Source organism: Neovison vison, chromosome 9 (assembly GCF_020171115.1).
Source record: "Neovison vison isolate M4711 chromosome 9, ASM_NN_V1, whole genome shotgun sequence".
Taxonomy (NCBI): Eukaryota; Metazoa; Chordata; class Mammalia; order Carnivora; family Mustelidae; genus Neogale; species Neogale vison.
The window spans coordinates 76,335,213-76,349,790 of record NC_058099.1 but is presented as its reverse complement, the minus strand read 5'-3'; the positions used below and the strand labels follow the sequence as shown (position 1 = coordinate 76,349,790).

Here is a 14,578-nt window from a genome sequence, read left to right as displayed (position 1 = left end):
CAGCTCAGGTGGTGACCTCAGAGCTGTGAGATCGAACCCCGAGTGGGGCTCCATGCTCGCCACAGGGTCTGCTTAGGATTTGCTCCTCCCTCCCCTTCCTCTCCCTTTGTGCCCGCCCCCCACTCCCTCTCTCTCTAAAATAAATAAACCTTGGGGAAAAAAAGAAATGTCTGTAACTCAGATGTGCAGAACACATTACCAAGCAGCTCTGTTGGAAGAAAAATGTCTCTTTGCACCTGAGACATATTAAAATAAAAACGGGCTAAAAATGTTTCCAGATATAGCTCATATTTGTCAGCTGGGTAATTAGAACTAACCCCTCCCCCCAAACGGAGCAAGTTGCACATACCCAGCAATTTAAAACTTTTTATTAATATTAGAAGACTTCTTTTCCCCCAAACCTTCAGATGAATTTCTTATAACATTCTGTGATGTGCCCCTGACTTTTCTTCTGTCTGTCTTTTTGTGGTGTCTCGTCAAGCTGGTGCACAGACACACAATGACACACCCCGTGATAGGCACAGACAGCCTGCTGTCAAATTATGTCGACATTCATTGTCCCTGCTGAGTGCTTCTCCCCCTTCCCAACTATGCTGTGCTCCATTAGATCAAAATGTTCATAGAAATATGGGCTGACTCCCCGCAACCCTGCCAGCCGTATCAGTCTTCCAGGATTTAGAACACGGAAGATGAAGAAAATAGCACTTGAATTAATATCCTGATAAATTGTTGAAGTTTCTGTGTTGCTCAGATTTGCCAACAGCGACCTTCTGGCAAAGGGAAAGGGCGTTTGAAGAATGACCTCTGGTGCTTCATGCCACCTTTATGCTTAACTTTTTACCTCCCTCCCTGAACAGAGAGCCCATTCCCTTGGGCTGTGTTACCTTGGAGTTGGGGGTTTTACTCGGAGAAACCAAGGGAAGGAAAGAGTGTCCTTTGGTGGAGGAAGAAAAGCCAAGGATAAGACCCTTGCTGTTATTCTGTAAGTAAGGGCTCCACGGTGGACATGGCAGATCATTCAGAGGCCGAATTCCCGGAGGAATCTCGGCATTGTCGTCTAGATGTAAGCCTCCTCTGAAATGATTAAATGCTAGAGGAATGTTGATAGCCTGACCTGGGCCAGGGGAGAGTCACAGAAGAAAGCAACCAGGATCAGTGCGTTCTAATGATTGCTAGGGCTCCAGAAGCAAATATCGCCGGCCTTCTGACAGCACGTGGAGTATTTGAACATGACAGCTCCTGCCTTTCTGGGGGTAAACGTTGAGAAATGTGCGACCTTGACTGTACCCCCCTCGGGGAGCGCAGGTGGCAGCATGCTTTGGTAACCTCGAAGGGTGGGGGGGGTGCGGGAAACAGCTGCGCCAGAAACACAGCAAGGGGGCCAGCGGTGGGAAGGTTTTATTGGCAAGATGCAGAAACCCTAACATAACACATTTCCATTTTCCATCTCTGGGTTTAAGCTCTGGGTGATCTAAGCCTGTCAGGAAGCAAATCATAAAACAGGGATGGTTAAGGATATTGGAAAGAACTTGTCTTTATAGCTACTTTTGGCAGAATTTCCACTCTTTGCTAATACCGGTGAGCTAGGCACAGGATAAGCACAACCAGCGAGCTTGCTTTCACTCTGAGCTTTCTGCAGATTCTAAATTGGCTGTGTGAGGACTTGTTTGCAGAATTAAGCCAGAGCGTGTCATTAAAGGCAACTGAAATGTACATCCCCTTGAGAAGATGCTTTAAAAAATTACCTATAATAGCAGTTGGCTGCCTCCTGCGTAGTTTGTTTAAGATTCAGCTAGCTGGGGAACGTCCAATTGTTATCACTGCAAACTGTGATAATCCCCTTCTAGGGGGAATATGCATTTTGGAGGTGGGATGGATTATCAGTGTCTTTCTTCACGGGGCGGGGTGGGGGGTGTGGCTCAAAAAGGTAAGGCACAATGACTTTTGTCTTTCAAATTGCTGTGCCTCTCCCTGAATTTCCTTAATTAACTGAGAGGGATAGGGTAGAGAAGGATGGAGGTGGGGAAACCTGTATCCTGGGTGAGTGAATGAAAACACAATCCCTTACTCAGCAGGTAGCAATTCGGTCTTTTCTTCCCCTGGTACACAGTTGCCTTGACTGACAGTCGATTCTGTCTTTTGCTTTTCCTCCTTACCTTTCCCTCCTACATTTCTCTTGGCTTGTGCCCGCGGCTGTGGCCAGCGGTCTGCTGCGGTCTGCTTCCGTGGGACCTTGCAGCCACTCAGCACACTGCCGAAACACATGTAATGTATGTCTAGGGTGTTTGTTGATGTCCCACGGGTAGAGTGTGGATCATGAGCCAGTGAGACCTTAATTGCTTTGAAGCTTTCCCATTGACCTTTGTCCCTGTGCATCTGGTTTTGTTTGCAGACTGGTTGGGTTTAGTGGTCGATAAATAAATTGTTTAGACAAGACACAGTAGACCCTGCTTACGGGCACACACGTTCTTAGACTCGAGACTAGAAAGTTTAAGTCTTGTGTGAAAAATGTTATGGTTATTGTGTTAGTATAAAGAACACCCATGGAATGATCTACAAATAAGATCAGGGCTAAAGGCAAAGCAGGCAACTTCGCCATGGGTTTGATCTGCTATTGTCATGAAGTATTTTGTATGCAGAAGGAGAAACATAGTAATAGGACCACCCGGTGTAATTTCAGTCCACCAGTTGTAAGTTTCTTTAGTAATACCTAAAAGTAATTCATACTCATGAAGCACCTTTAAATTTATAACGCACTTCCCTTATCTAGAGTCTCATATTCTTTTTTGAACATCTTACAAATTTAAGTGGGTATAGAGGTCCAAAAAAAAAAAGGTAAGTGACTTGTCCAAAGAGTGGAGAAAAGCCCTCAGATCTTTGAACTACTAGGACACTTTTCAGTATATGGTGACACAGAAATCCTACACTCATGCTGCGAGTTTCAATGAGTGAGTGTTCTAAAGATGTTCGGAGAACAGAGAGCAAAGCTGCATATTAACTTACCAGAGAAGGAAGTCAAGACATTGGAACCTTCACACATTGCTCTTGGGAATAGAAAATGGTGCAGCCATTTTGGAACTCAGTCTGGCAGTTCCTCAAAATGTTAAACAGAGAGCTCCCACATGACCTGGCAATTCTGCCCAGGAGAAATGAAAAACGTATGTCCACGGAAAAACTTATACACAGAGGCTCATGGCAGCATTATTCGTAACACTCAAAATGTGGAAACACCCAAATGTCCGTCAGTGGATGAATGGATCCACAGAACGGAACATACATACAATGGAATATTATTTGGCAACAAAAAGGAATAAAGTAATGACCTATGCTACCACTCGAATTAAGCTGAAAAGCATGCTAAGTGAAAGTGGCCTGTTCCAAAAGATCACATATTATATGATTGCATTTCTATGAAATGTCCAGAATAAATCCGTAGAGACAGGAATGAAATCCACAGAGACAGGAAGCAAATTTGTTGATGCCTGGGGCTGGGAGTGGGAGGCCTGGGGAGTGACTGCTAACTGGGATGATCAAAATGTCCTAAAATCAAACTATAGTGATAGCTCCACGACTTTCTGAATATACTGAAAGCCACTGAGTTGTACGCTTTAAACGAGTGAATTTCATGTATGTGAGTACAGCTCAACAAGGGAATGGAAAAATTATAGGAGAATGTGTCTTTTTTTTCCAACTCCAGGCCCAGCTTCGGTTATCAGCAACGATGATGACTCTGCCAGCCCACTTCATCACATCTCCAATGGGAGTAACACCCCATCATCTTCAGAGGGCGGCCCCGATGCCGTCATTATTGGAATGACCAAGATCCCTGTCATTGAAAATCCCCAGTACTTTGGCATCACCAACAGTCAGCTCAAGCCAGACACATGTAAGTACAGCTGTTTATACTTACTGGCCTGTTTGCTGCACCGCGGTATCAATCAGCGTGTTTATCACAGTGCCTGATGAGGATGACCGGGGTGGGGGGGCTGTGAAATGTCTGAGGATTCATGGGGCTTTGGGCCTATGGAATGGCTCCTTTAGTTTGCTGCTTATGGAATTCTCAGGGTGTGTGTCCTGCTGGGCTTGGAAATGTGGGTGGATACCGACTTCTCTTGGGATCCATTTTCCCAAACCGTTTGTCACTGTGAAGTTGGAATCAAGGCATGCTTATCTTGGAAAAGATAGAGACAGAAACCAGAAGTATCAGGAGACAGCATATTCATCAATTACAAAAGATAGGTGATTGGTGGGGTTTTAATTTGATTTACTGAAAGTCATTCAAATATACAGCACTGGTAGTCATCAAGGTTCTGTGTTACTCACAGGTGGTATCAATTTGGGTATATCTGTATTCTTTGTTCTGTCCTTCTTCCCAGTATGAGATTTGTTATCATGCCACAATAGGAAAGAGACATCACAACAGATAACCTATTAGCCTCTGTTGAGAAGCTTGGGATTTCTCTCAAAGACTCTTACCCTATCTTCAGAGCCACTGCTCAAATATAAAAAAGGGAACATGGCCTTATGGAAAGCAAAAAATAAAACACAGTGGGCAAATAGCCTTATGCCATTGGAATGGCAGGGCTTTCTTCATACATGAATAAGGGACTATGAGGGCTAGAACATCAGGTGGCCTAGATCCCAGGGGCTCACCTGACAATGATGAATGGGCATCTTCTATTTGGCATGTTCTTACTCCATCTTAAATACTATTCTCCTGCCTTGCCTTAGAGGAAAGGTGGGACAATTGCAAAGTTAGATTTTGGGGACTGACTTTCCACTTAGACCTCTCACAGGACAAAGGGGGTTAGCAATGGGTATCTTCGTATATAAGGAAACACCTGTAATTTTCTCCTATTCATTCAAATTTACCCCAAAATATGGTGAATGTTGGATTTGAATATAATCATTAGGAAGAACAGTATTATGAGCTTGTAATGTGTGAGACTGGACCCCACCATAGTTTTCAGTTGAATACGTGATATGACAAGATAAATAGAATAGCATATACGAGAAATATTGAGCTGCTTGAAATAAAAAATTTGTTTGAAATCAAGCTATTATTAATCCTAATATTGTCCATTATGGTGTGAACAAGATGCATTAAAATGTGCATTCTTTGTAGAGATAAGTATCTTCCAATGGTCCTTGAAATACCCTCCATGCCTAATAGTCAAATATTGAATGAGGTAAAGCAGGGTCCTATGATGAGAGACTCTGTCATCATTTTGATTGTGCTCCCTAGAAAGAGAGTCTTTTGCCACCCCTGCTACCCCTGGGACTGTCACCATCAAGATCCAGGCTATGTGATTTACTTCAGCTAGCCCGAAGCTGTATTATAACCTATCCTCAAAAGTTTGATCTCCTTTGGTTTCTCTAACCAAGTAGATAGCATCAGCCCAACACATTCAACAAGAGAAAATGAACCAATGAGCAGGAAAGCAAACAAACAAACGAGAACCGAAAACAAAGTGGGCTAAGTGGCTGCTGAGTCTGTAGTTCTGTCTGGAAGTGCTTTCAGCCCTAAAATGTCTCACAGAAACTTTCTCAAGGTGGTTCCCTTAATCTAGAGTCCATAGAGATTTTACAAAGGCTTTTCATTACACATTTTGGTTATTTTGGAGAAGTTTTATACTTGTGGCTCGGCCACTCTATGCCATCTCTCTTTAGAAGGCGTGGGAAGCAAGTTCAGGAGACTTGTAGCCTCCCGTCAGTTTCTGTCCTCCACCAGAGGGCTCTAGACCATTCATTCTTCATTTGGCTATCTTTCTTATAAAGTCTTGAGTGACCCTTCTACCCAGTGGTCTTACCTGGCTCAGGGTTCTCAACCACTCAGCCAACATCTTACACAAGAAGAAATTTTCTTCTTTCCAGACATTAAGTCATGTGCTCTTTCATAATCTTAAGAACACTTAACATCACACATCTTCCACAAATCTTTTTCAAAGAAATGGGAATGAAGAAGCAGGCTACTTCTTTCATTCTTTTCATTCTTTCTTAAATGTCCTTCTTTATCCCATAATTTTTTCCTTTATCTTCAGTGTATCTGTTGCCTCATGTTAAGTCCTGGGTCTGGCCATCCTCGTGTACGTGTTTCTGTAGTCTTATTTAGGTTAGACTGTAAGCTCCTAGAGAGCAGGAACTGTTATCTGTTGAACTTCATAGAAAGGACATGGTGTACCAATGCCATTGGCCAGATGTTGGCCAGATGTGGTTATGTATTACTGAAATATTAATTACCAACAGACTTATAACAAGTAAAGATGAACCATAGTCTTTTTCATTGGCTCTCCTCCTATTAAATTTGCCTACACAGTAGTTTATTTGTTAGACATATTTTTAATAATATATTAGCCAACTTCACCAGATTTGGATAACAATTTAGCAGAAAAAAGCTTTTGACCCCCCCCAAACCCTTTTCTTTGAACATTCTAGTTGTAGTTATCCAGAAATTAAAATATTTAAAAACATAGAAGTGACATACAGAGAGATTTGTTGCTAGAGGCCCATGAAATTTTGGGAGCTTAGCAAAAACAAGTCAATCCCGTTGAATATTTTTACAAACTAACCTTCAAAGAAAAGAACAGGTCTTCCAAGAAGATGGATATGTAGCATTTGAAAAACAAATTTAAGAAGATCTCAGAAAAAGTTTAGGACGTTTGCCATATACTTACAGCAAAATACCCCATGGATAGGACACCACCAACCTCTGGACCCCATTAGAAGCATGGGCAACAAACCAGCACAATGATTTCTCTTTCCTAAATCGACATGCTATTCAAAGATGTTGGCTTTAGAATAGATGTGTGATCTTACGTGGAATGGTCCCATTCTTATTTCACTGAATTGTAAGAATCTAAATGTAGAAGGTGAAGTTCAATTCAATAAATATTTATTGACTACCCACTACACTTTTACAATGCTAGAGAACCAGAGATTTGGTGAGGATGGTAGTGTGTTCTTTGCCCTCAGGGAGTCTTTTTGGGCACACCAGTGCTTACAGATATGATCATATAATCACAGCGTACCCAGATAGATTGGTTCAGAGCAAGAGTCCTAACCACTAATTACCTATAGGATCAGGCAGGTCATATGAGGAACGGGCTGGGTCAGAAAGATGATGTGGCATAGTGAAGACCTTACTAGAACATTGGCCTGCTATTACCAGATCCTCTCGTTTTTCCAGCAAGAACAGCATTTATTATTTTTCTATGAATTCCATAAGATTTAAAACACTGTGTGGAATCAATACATTTTGTCAGTAGGAGTCAAGAGTTGGTCCATAGTCCAGCATCTGGTTGTGACCTCTGAGTCTGACCTTAAAGATCAGTTAATACACCTTATTTTGCAAACAACGCTAGCAGTGGCCCATCCAAAATGACACAGCCTCCATGCTTGCATAGCTTTACTTTAAAAACAAAACAAAAAACAAAGAGGATCAAACCAGATTGCTTTAAATGATGTGTAAGACTGCTTAAGCAAAGGATGATCAATTATATCCCCCGAAGTACTTTTCTACTCTCAGGAGCTATGTGAGTGGACTCATTAAAAAAGTCCAGAGATGGTTGGCAGGAAATTTAGAGCGAGCTGAACAGGGCTGCATTGCTCCCGAGCACTTTCCAATAGCAAGTCTGTCTACTTTATTGCAGGGCCCAGAGCTTCCCCCAAGACCGCCTGATAATAATTTGGTATTTGGAGGCTCCTGTGTCACTGCAGGAACTAAAGGAGGCTAAATCCATGCCTGATGGAGGAGAAGAGTTCTATGGTTATCTGCAAATTGTGGCCAGACAACATCTTGACGTCACTCCTTAGCTTCCATAACCTAGCCAAGCAAGAAGTTGCCTTCCAAAGAGAAAGCAGTGTGCTCTAATGCCTAAGCCCTCAAAGTGCTATGCCACTGTAACTCTATCTAGACCCATCTCCTCGACCAATCAGGATGGCAAGATGGAGCTGAGGGGCTCAGCAACATCAAGTCTGGAGTTGGTCTTTAATTCAACTAGTCTGTGTAGACGTGTCTGAAAACCACATCATCTCACAGCATGGGGTGGTTTCCCAGTAGGAATCACAAACTCGGCTCAAGGGCAGCCGTGTGACTGCTTGACTGCTGGGAAAGATTTTGACAGGGTACAGTGGAAATACACCTTCTGAGCTGAAAAAGAAAGAAAGAAACAAAGAAAGAAACAAAGAAAGAAAGAATCACTAACCAGCAAAACCCTCCGAATCAACAATCTGGGGTTCATTTGAAGGGTGGGATGCGTTATAGCTTCCCCTGCAAGAAAAGCAAATGCTATAGACTTACTGTCATCCCCAAATGTGTGTCTTTCCTAGAGCAGCCTTGTAAATTAGCTAGGGTCCTAGGCCTGGGGCCAGAATTAAATTAGAACTGTCTCTGAACATGAACTGTATGTGTTTGTCCTTGTAATGCATGCCCTCTGCGAGTACCTAGGGCTGTAACTCCCTGCGGCAGACGCACATAAAGAATTCTGACTTCTTCCCTTTGGTTCAGTTTCCAATGAGAAATGGATATTTATTGACTTCCTGCAGAGTGTGCCATACTTTTTCAGGTATTATAGTTCGTGTGTGTGTGTGTGTGTGTGTGTGTGTGTGTGTGTGTCTTCTCATTGGCTTCATGCTTATTAGGCAGTTATGTAGATGAGCACAGATTCCTAGACCAGCTAAGACTAGGGAAATAAGACATAATAAGGACGAGGCACCTGTTTCACTGTAGTTGAAAAGATCACACAGGGCACTCCTCCTGCTCCCCGTAACTGCCATTCCCACACCATCATCGTATTGCCAATAAGGGGAGGATTGGAGGCAATATTTTTCACACAACTGTGGAGTTTTTAAACATATTTGCAACGTTACTTTGAGTACCCATGAGCACAAATTCTGAATCACGTCCAGGACCCCATGAGCTCGTTAGATGAAAGGATGAGGGTCCTGAGAGTTTCCAAGGCTTAACTTCAAGACCCCCTACAGCTTGTGCCTGGGGTCAATTTCCATGGTCAGGAATGGGATTTAAGACCAGGTAGAAACCATTGCTTTAGCACTCTTCTCTATCTTTTGCCTATTAATTTGTCTTTCAAAAGTATATTTTTGGGGTGCCTGGGTGGCTCAGTGGGTTAAAGCCTCTGCCTTCAGCTAAGGTCATGATCCCGGGGTCCTGGGATTGAGCCCCGCATCAGGCTCTCTGCTCAGTGGGGAGCCTGCTTCCCTTCCTCTCTCTCTGCCTGCCTCTCTGCTTACCTGTGATCTCTGTCTGTCAAATAAATAAACAAAATCTTTAAAAAAAAAAAAAAGTATACTTTCTTCTAAGCATTTAATCGGCCAAGTAATAGCTGCTTGGGGAACTGTTTATATCCCTTTGAAGGCTGTGACCTGCACTTTAAAAATAAGCATAGCCCATTCTGCCCACCGAGTGTTAGGACAGAGGGAGAATGCAGTTATTTTCGGATCCTTAGAAACAGCTTCGTTTACAGCACATGGGGTTGACAACTCGTCCCTCGGGGGTCTTCATGGTTCGAATCTGTAGGTCCCAGTCTAATTCTGTCTCCCTCTTGGTGCCATAGTTCCCCATTGCTAGCTAGAACAGCTTGATATCATATTCTCTTTTCAACTCCAGAGGAGATGGCAAGAAGCTATCAAATAATGCTTTAAAAAGCAACTTGAGTTCCCTAGAAGAAAGGAAATGAATACATGCTGCATAATTACACTGAAAATGTAAGCCATGTTACCAATTCCACTGAGATGAAGGTGCGTTAGCGGACCCATTCCAAGCGCACTTAGGACTAAGTGAGATAAGAGATCATTTTATCAGCATTTGACCCCTGGGTGATATTATTTTTTTTTTTGGTTTTTTTTTTTTTTTTTTTTTTGGTTTTTAAAAAAAAAGAAGAAGAAGAAAGAAAGAAAGAAATTCCAGCCTGTCATAGGCTACCTGGACCTTCTAGAGAAACCACTCCAAGCCTACATCGAATGGCTAACAGGGAAAAATGACTGTGGATTGAGGGGGACACTCCCAGGGATGTTCTCAGAACTGTTTTTACTTGCACACCATCCACCAGCCTGAGGTGGATCTAGACATGCACTCCCACCCCCCACCAACTGCAGACACTTCCCTCGGATTTCACCAACTCATCTGTGATGTCCTGGAAGCCTGCCAGTAGAGGCAGGATCCTAATGCATTTATTCTGGGCCTTGCCCCAGGCCCAGCCCCCACCGGAGCGCGGGGACCAGCAGGGGGACTGGAATCAAGCCACACTCCCAGTTTGGTTTCCGGTTGGTCACCCTTGCACTTGCCGGCAGATTGTGGATGGGGCCAGCTCAGCAAACACAAATGCAGGGGAGCCTCCTAGGTTGCTAGGAGGCCCCCCGCGACCCAGCTGCTGGGAACAATTGAGTGCTCCCTGTGGTTATGTCGGGACGGCCCGATGGGAGGTTTTCTGGGGCGTGACGCTCCGTCCTCTATGGCAGATCTTTCAAAGGAGGGCAGGTTTCCTCCTTGTGATGTGCGGACTTTCTCCATCTTCGCTCATTCTGCTGGTCCCAGAAGGTGACCCACTGTGGCTGGGCTTCGTCCCCCGTGACCCCCGTTATAGTTCTCCACGTTGTCCTTCCGGTCACTCATGTTAGAGTTGTTCGTTTCAGTGTCCTTTTCCTTGGCCGTTGTCACTTCCCTTGAAAAGTGGGTAAGATGAATTTGCTCCATACTAGGGACAGGAAAGAAATGGAGGGAGAACTACATCTTCATTCAACCTGATAGCCAAGCACAAAGGCCTTCTTACTGCGAGGGCCCAGCCCCTAAGTGGGACCCCCCTTTGGGGATCCATGTTGGGTCTCTGCTGTCCTCTCTCAGCTGAGACAAGGCTGTGTCTTTTGAAAAGCTTGAACTCCTCAGAGGGGAAAATGAGAAGGCAGTCCTTGTGCCCAAAGGAAAAAGGAATGTGGGAGTTAGAGGGTTCCTAAGAACCCTGTCCTAGGCAGGTCACCCTGGGCAGGTATAGGCCTGGTGATTGCAGCTGGTAAGACAGAATTAAGTCTTACTTACTCCCCGAGAGGCTTCAGGTGCCCCCCAAATGAGGTACATTAAAATAAAAAATAAATAATAGAGGCTACAGTAGGCAATTTGGAAAACATAAGAAATAAAGATGAAATTAAAAAATCAGCCATAAGTCCAACAGTTAGAGATAGCAGCTGATCTCGTTGGAGTACATAGGTGGCTTTCCAGTCCCGTGAATATCCTTTTAACCTCCTGTGATATACTGTCGGTTTTGTCTCTGCCTTTACTTACGCTGGGCTTTGTTCCTAGTTCTGTAGTAATGGTTCACCCTGGGTAGATTGTGCCAGAAGGTCTGTAGGAAGCACGCAGAGTATATTATTGCCAGTTTCAGGGTTCCTATTTATTTGGTGGGACCCGGGGGGCTAAGGTAGGCTGGGGGGCTGAACGTGGCCACTTCAGGTCTGGTCTAGGGGGACCCTAAACGCAGAGGTGTTTGGCTCTCGTATGGTGAGCGTCATAGAGGAAGCGAGGACTATGTCGTGAGCTGGGAAGACTCCAGAAGTAAGAGGCTCCTTGTTCTGCCAAGGCAGGTTGACAGCGCTGGTTTAGGGTCAACACTATCGGTGACTCCAAATGTGGTGCGTTGCTCAGCTGAAGCCAACGATTACCTTTTGTCCCCCAGTCGTCAGCCCGATCCGCTTAGCTCCTCTCAGGGACCTGAGTGCACTGAATCTTACATCTAGTATGTTTCCCATTATCTATTCTCACATTAGTTCCCATTATTTCTTCCACCCAGTGTCCCCGTGCTGTGCGGGGACCTCTGATAAGCTGGAATGTCCCCTTAGCCATTCAGCTATACCGAAACTTAATGGAGTCAGCTGCCTGATTCTCCAGACTTTTTACCCTGAAAGCCTTCCTCTTTTGGTGACTCGAGCATCAAGGCCTGCACTGGGTTTCTGGCAAGGGGACCTCCAGCAATAGTATGACTTAAGAAGTATGTCAGGAGCCTGATGTGGGACTCGATCCCGGGACTCCAGGATCACGCCCCGAGGGAAGTCTGCTTCGCTCTCTGACCTTCTCCCGCTCATGCTCTCTCTCACTGTCTCTCTCTCTCAAATAAATAAATAAAAAATCTTTGAAAAAAAAAAAAAGAAGTATGTCAGGATTGGATAAACACTGAGAGAGTCTAAAAATGAGTTCAGAACAGAGAGATTCCTATCATTTTTAAGAGATGAGATTGGTGTGAGTTTGAATCAAAGCAGGGGCAGCAGGGAGGGGAGAATTCTAGGAAGAAAACAAAAGTCGAATGCTAATGCCTAGGGTCTAAATGATTCTTATCAGTTACTGTACACGCTATGAACATGGGTAGACAGCGACATTCTCTATCCTGTTGCTATTACTTAGCGCAATTATTGAACCATGCCATTGACCTTCTGGGTGTGTTCAAGTGGAAACCAAGCTCATTATCAGGGGATGAGGACATGTAGACTGAGTCCCATAGTCCTAATGTCCCAACAAAGTGGTTGATGTAGAGGGGATAAGATAAAATCCTATGCTGTCTAATGATATCAAGAGAGTTCATCTCCTTGTTAGAGAATGCTTTTTCTAGAGCAGATTATGCAGTATTCCTGCGGGTCAAATAGGCAGAGACAGAACCATGGAGAAGCCCCCTGAATTGTTTTCCTCCAAGAAGGTTGGATGTCCACATCCGTTTCTACCCTCATACCCAGTTCTCTTTCCACCCTTGCTCCTGACCACAGTTCACTTTTGGAGAAACAGAAGTTGGCCTTCTGTCTGTTGCTGAAAGAACAGAAAGAAATTAACTTGTTACCCAGAGACAGGACTCAGATTCTTACCTTCTGTTAGTCGAGTACTAAGTGGCTTCATACTGTCTCTCTCTTGGTTTATATATTCCTTCTGAACCATAAGTATCCATCCTTCTGCCCCTCTCAAGCTGCCGCTCTGCCTCTTCTTCTTGGGGTTTGGGAACCATGATGCTAAGGAGCACATTTCTTCCCAGTTCCTACTTCCAGCAGCGCCATTTGCTGATACCTACAGGAGCAGATCCACTCCTGTCTCCTTGCCGGAGCCTTATTGAGAGAGGGCCCTCTGTTTCTCCCCAAGGGTGTTTCCCTCCTTAGAACTTTTGTTTTGACTTTGATGGTAAAAATTCCTCTATTGACATATAAGGTTTTCCTTGAGCCCAGCTAGACTTTTATCAGCATTGGTTTGGGAAGAGGAGAGCAGTCATTTCATCAGCAAGAAGTTGGCAATGGGTTGCTCTCCCTTAGATTCCTGAACTCCTGAGCTTGGGGAGGGAGAAGATGGCAGATTAGCAAAGGGAGTAAGATCGTCCCTCACTTCCTGAACCCTGCTTCTCTTCTGGGCTCAGTGTACTCTCTGCCTTTTCCTACACATCACACCCCACGTTCCAGTTGAAGTGGATCCTGGGCAGATTTTGGTCTGACAGCTGACACATGGGTATGGCTGTTGGTGTTAACATTTCAATGCCATCGTGTTACTGAGGGCAGAGTTTCTGAGTGTGGGCAGAGCTCTAGAAGAGGTTGATGGGGGATGATGAATTCATGGGGCCCACACCCTCTGCCCACTTTTGGAAGAAGGGCCTTGAGTGGAGATGGATGCTTGTTCCATGCCACATCTGGGGGTTGCACCCACCCCCTCTCTGAGGTCTCCCTGCTTCCCCACCACCGCCAGTGAGCTTCCGGGGGCCAGATGCCTGCCTGCTGCCTTGCCCTGCAGGTCTCAGCCCTTGATCCCTCTGATGCATCGTCGTCTGGGGGTGGGTTCGGGAGAGGTCTCTGTGGACTGCTACACTTTGTTCCACTTTATTTCCCTCTCTGCTCGGATGCAAGAGAGCAGACCTAAAATGTGACTTAAATTCTTTTACTCTGTTCAGAGACTCCAGGGCTTATCTATGTGTGAGTGAGCGGTGGAGCTTGGAATTCTCTATTATGTGGACATGTACATGGAATTGAGATCTGTTGTATTGGAACTTGTGATGTAGTTGATCATTCAGAGCCAAACACGTTTACCAATAAAGACAAGTGTGAGATCCATGTTTCTGTTGCCTGCTTTTGTCACCTACCAATGATTATTCTTACATGGAATTGAGAAGATAAACTGAGTATTGGGATTCCAAAAAGCACCAGGAACAGCTGCGGAGAGGTTGTCCTCACTGGCTCCCAGTGAGCTCCCAAGCAGACTCTCTCTGCTTTCATGCAGCTCCCTGTGCACCAGGGAGGGCCAGGACTAGGGTAAGGCAGGTGAGGGCCTTACTAGGGCACAGAATTTAAAGGGGCATCAACAATCACAGAAATCAAGATAAATAATATTTTAATACCAAAATAAATGACAAAAAATAGGGACCCCTAGGTGGCTTGGTCCATTAAATATCCAACTCTTTATTTCAGGGTCATGAGTTCGAGCCCTTCATTGGGCTCCTACTTAAAAAGAAAAATAATATACTGGGAGCCTGGGTGGCTCGGTGGGTTAAAGCCTCTGCCTTCGGCTCAGGTCGTGATCCCAGGGTTGTGGGATCGGGCTTCGCGACGGGCT

At 44.6% G+C, this 14,578-nt stretch overlaps 1 protein-coding gene across 2 annotated transcripts in view; it reads left to right on the top strand.

Moving 5' to 3' along the window:
• NTRK2 (neurotrophic receptor tyrosine kinase 2) overlaps positions 1–14,578 on the top strand; it is a 323,265-nt gene that overhangs the window by 176,179 nt on the left and 132,508 nt on the right. Inside the window, exons 12-13 of one of the 2 annotated variants that reach the window (XM_044265787.1) lie at positions 3,698–3,886; positions 7,650–9,136. In XM_044265787.1, coding sequence (XP_044121722.1) covers positions 3,698–3,886; positions 7,650–7,678 — 218 coding nt within the window. In that variant the 3' untranslated portion in view covers positions 7,679–9,136. Of the gene's footprint in view, positions 1–3,697; positions 3,887–7,649; positions 9,137–14,578 lie in introns of those variants that run through there. The other variant, XM_044265786.1, reaches the window with a different exon arrangement.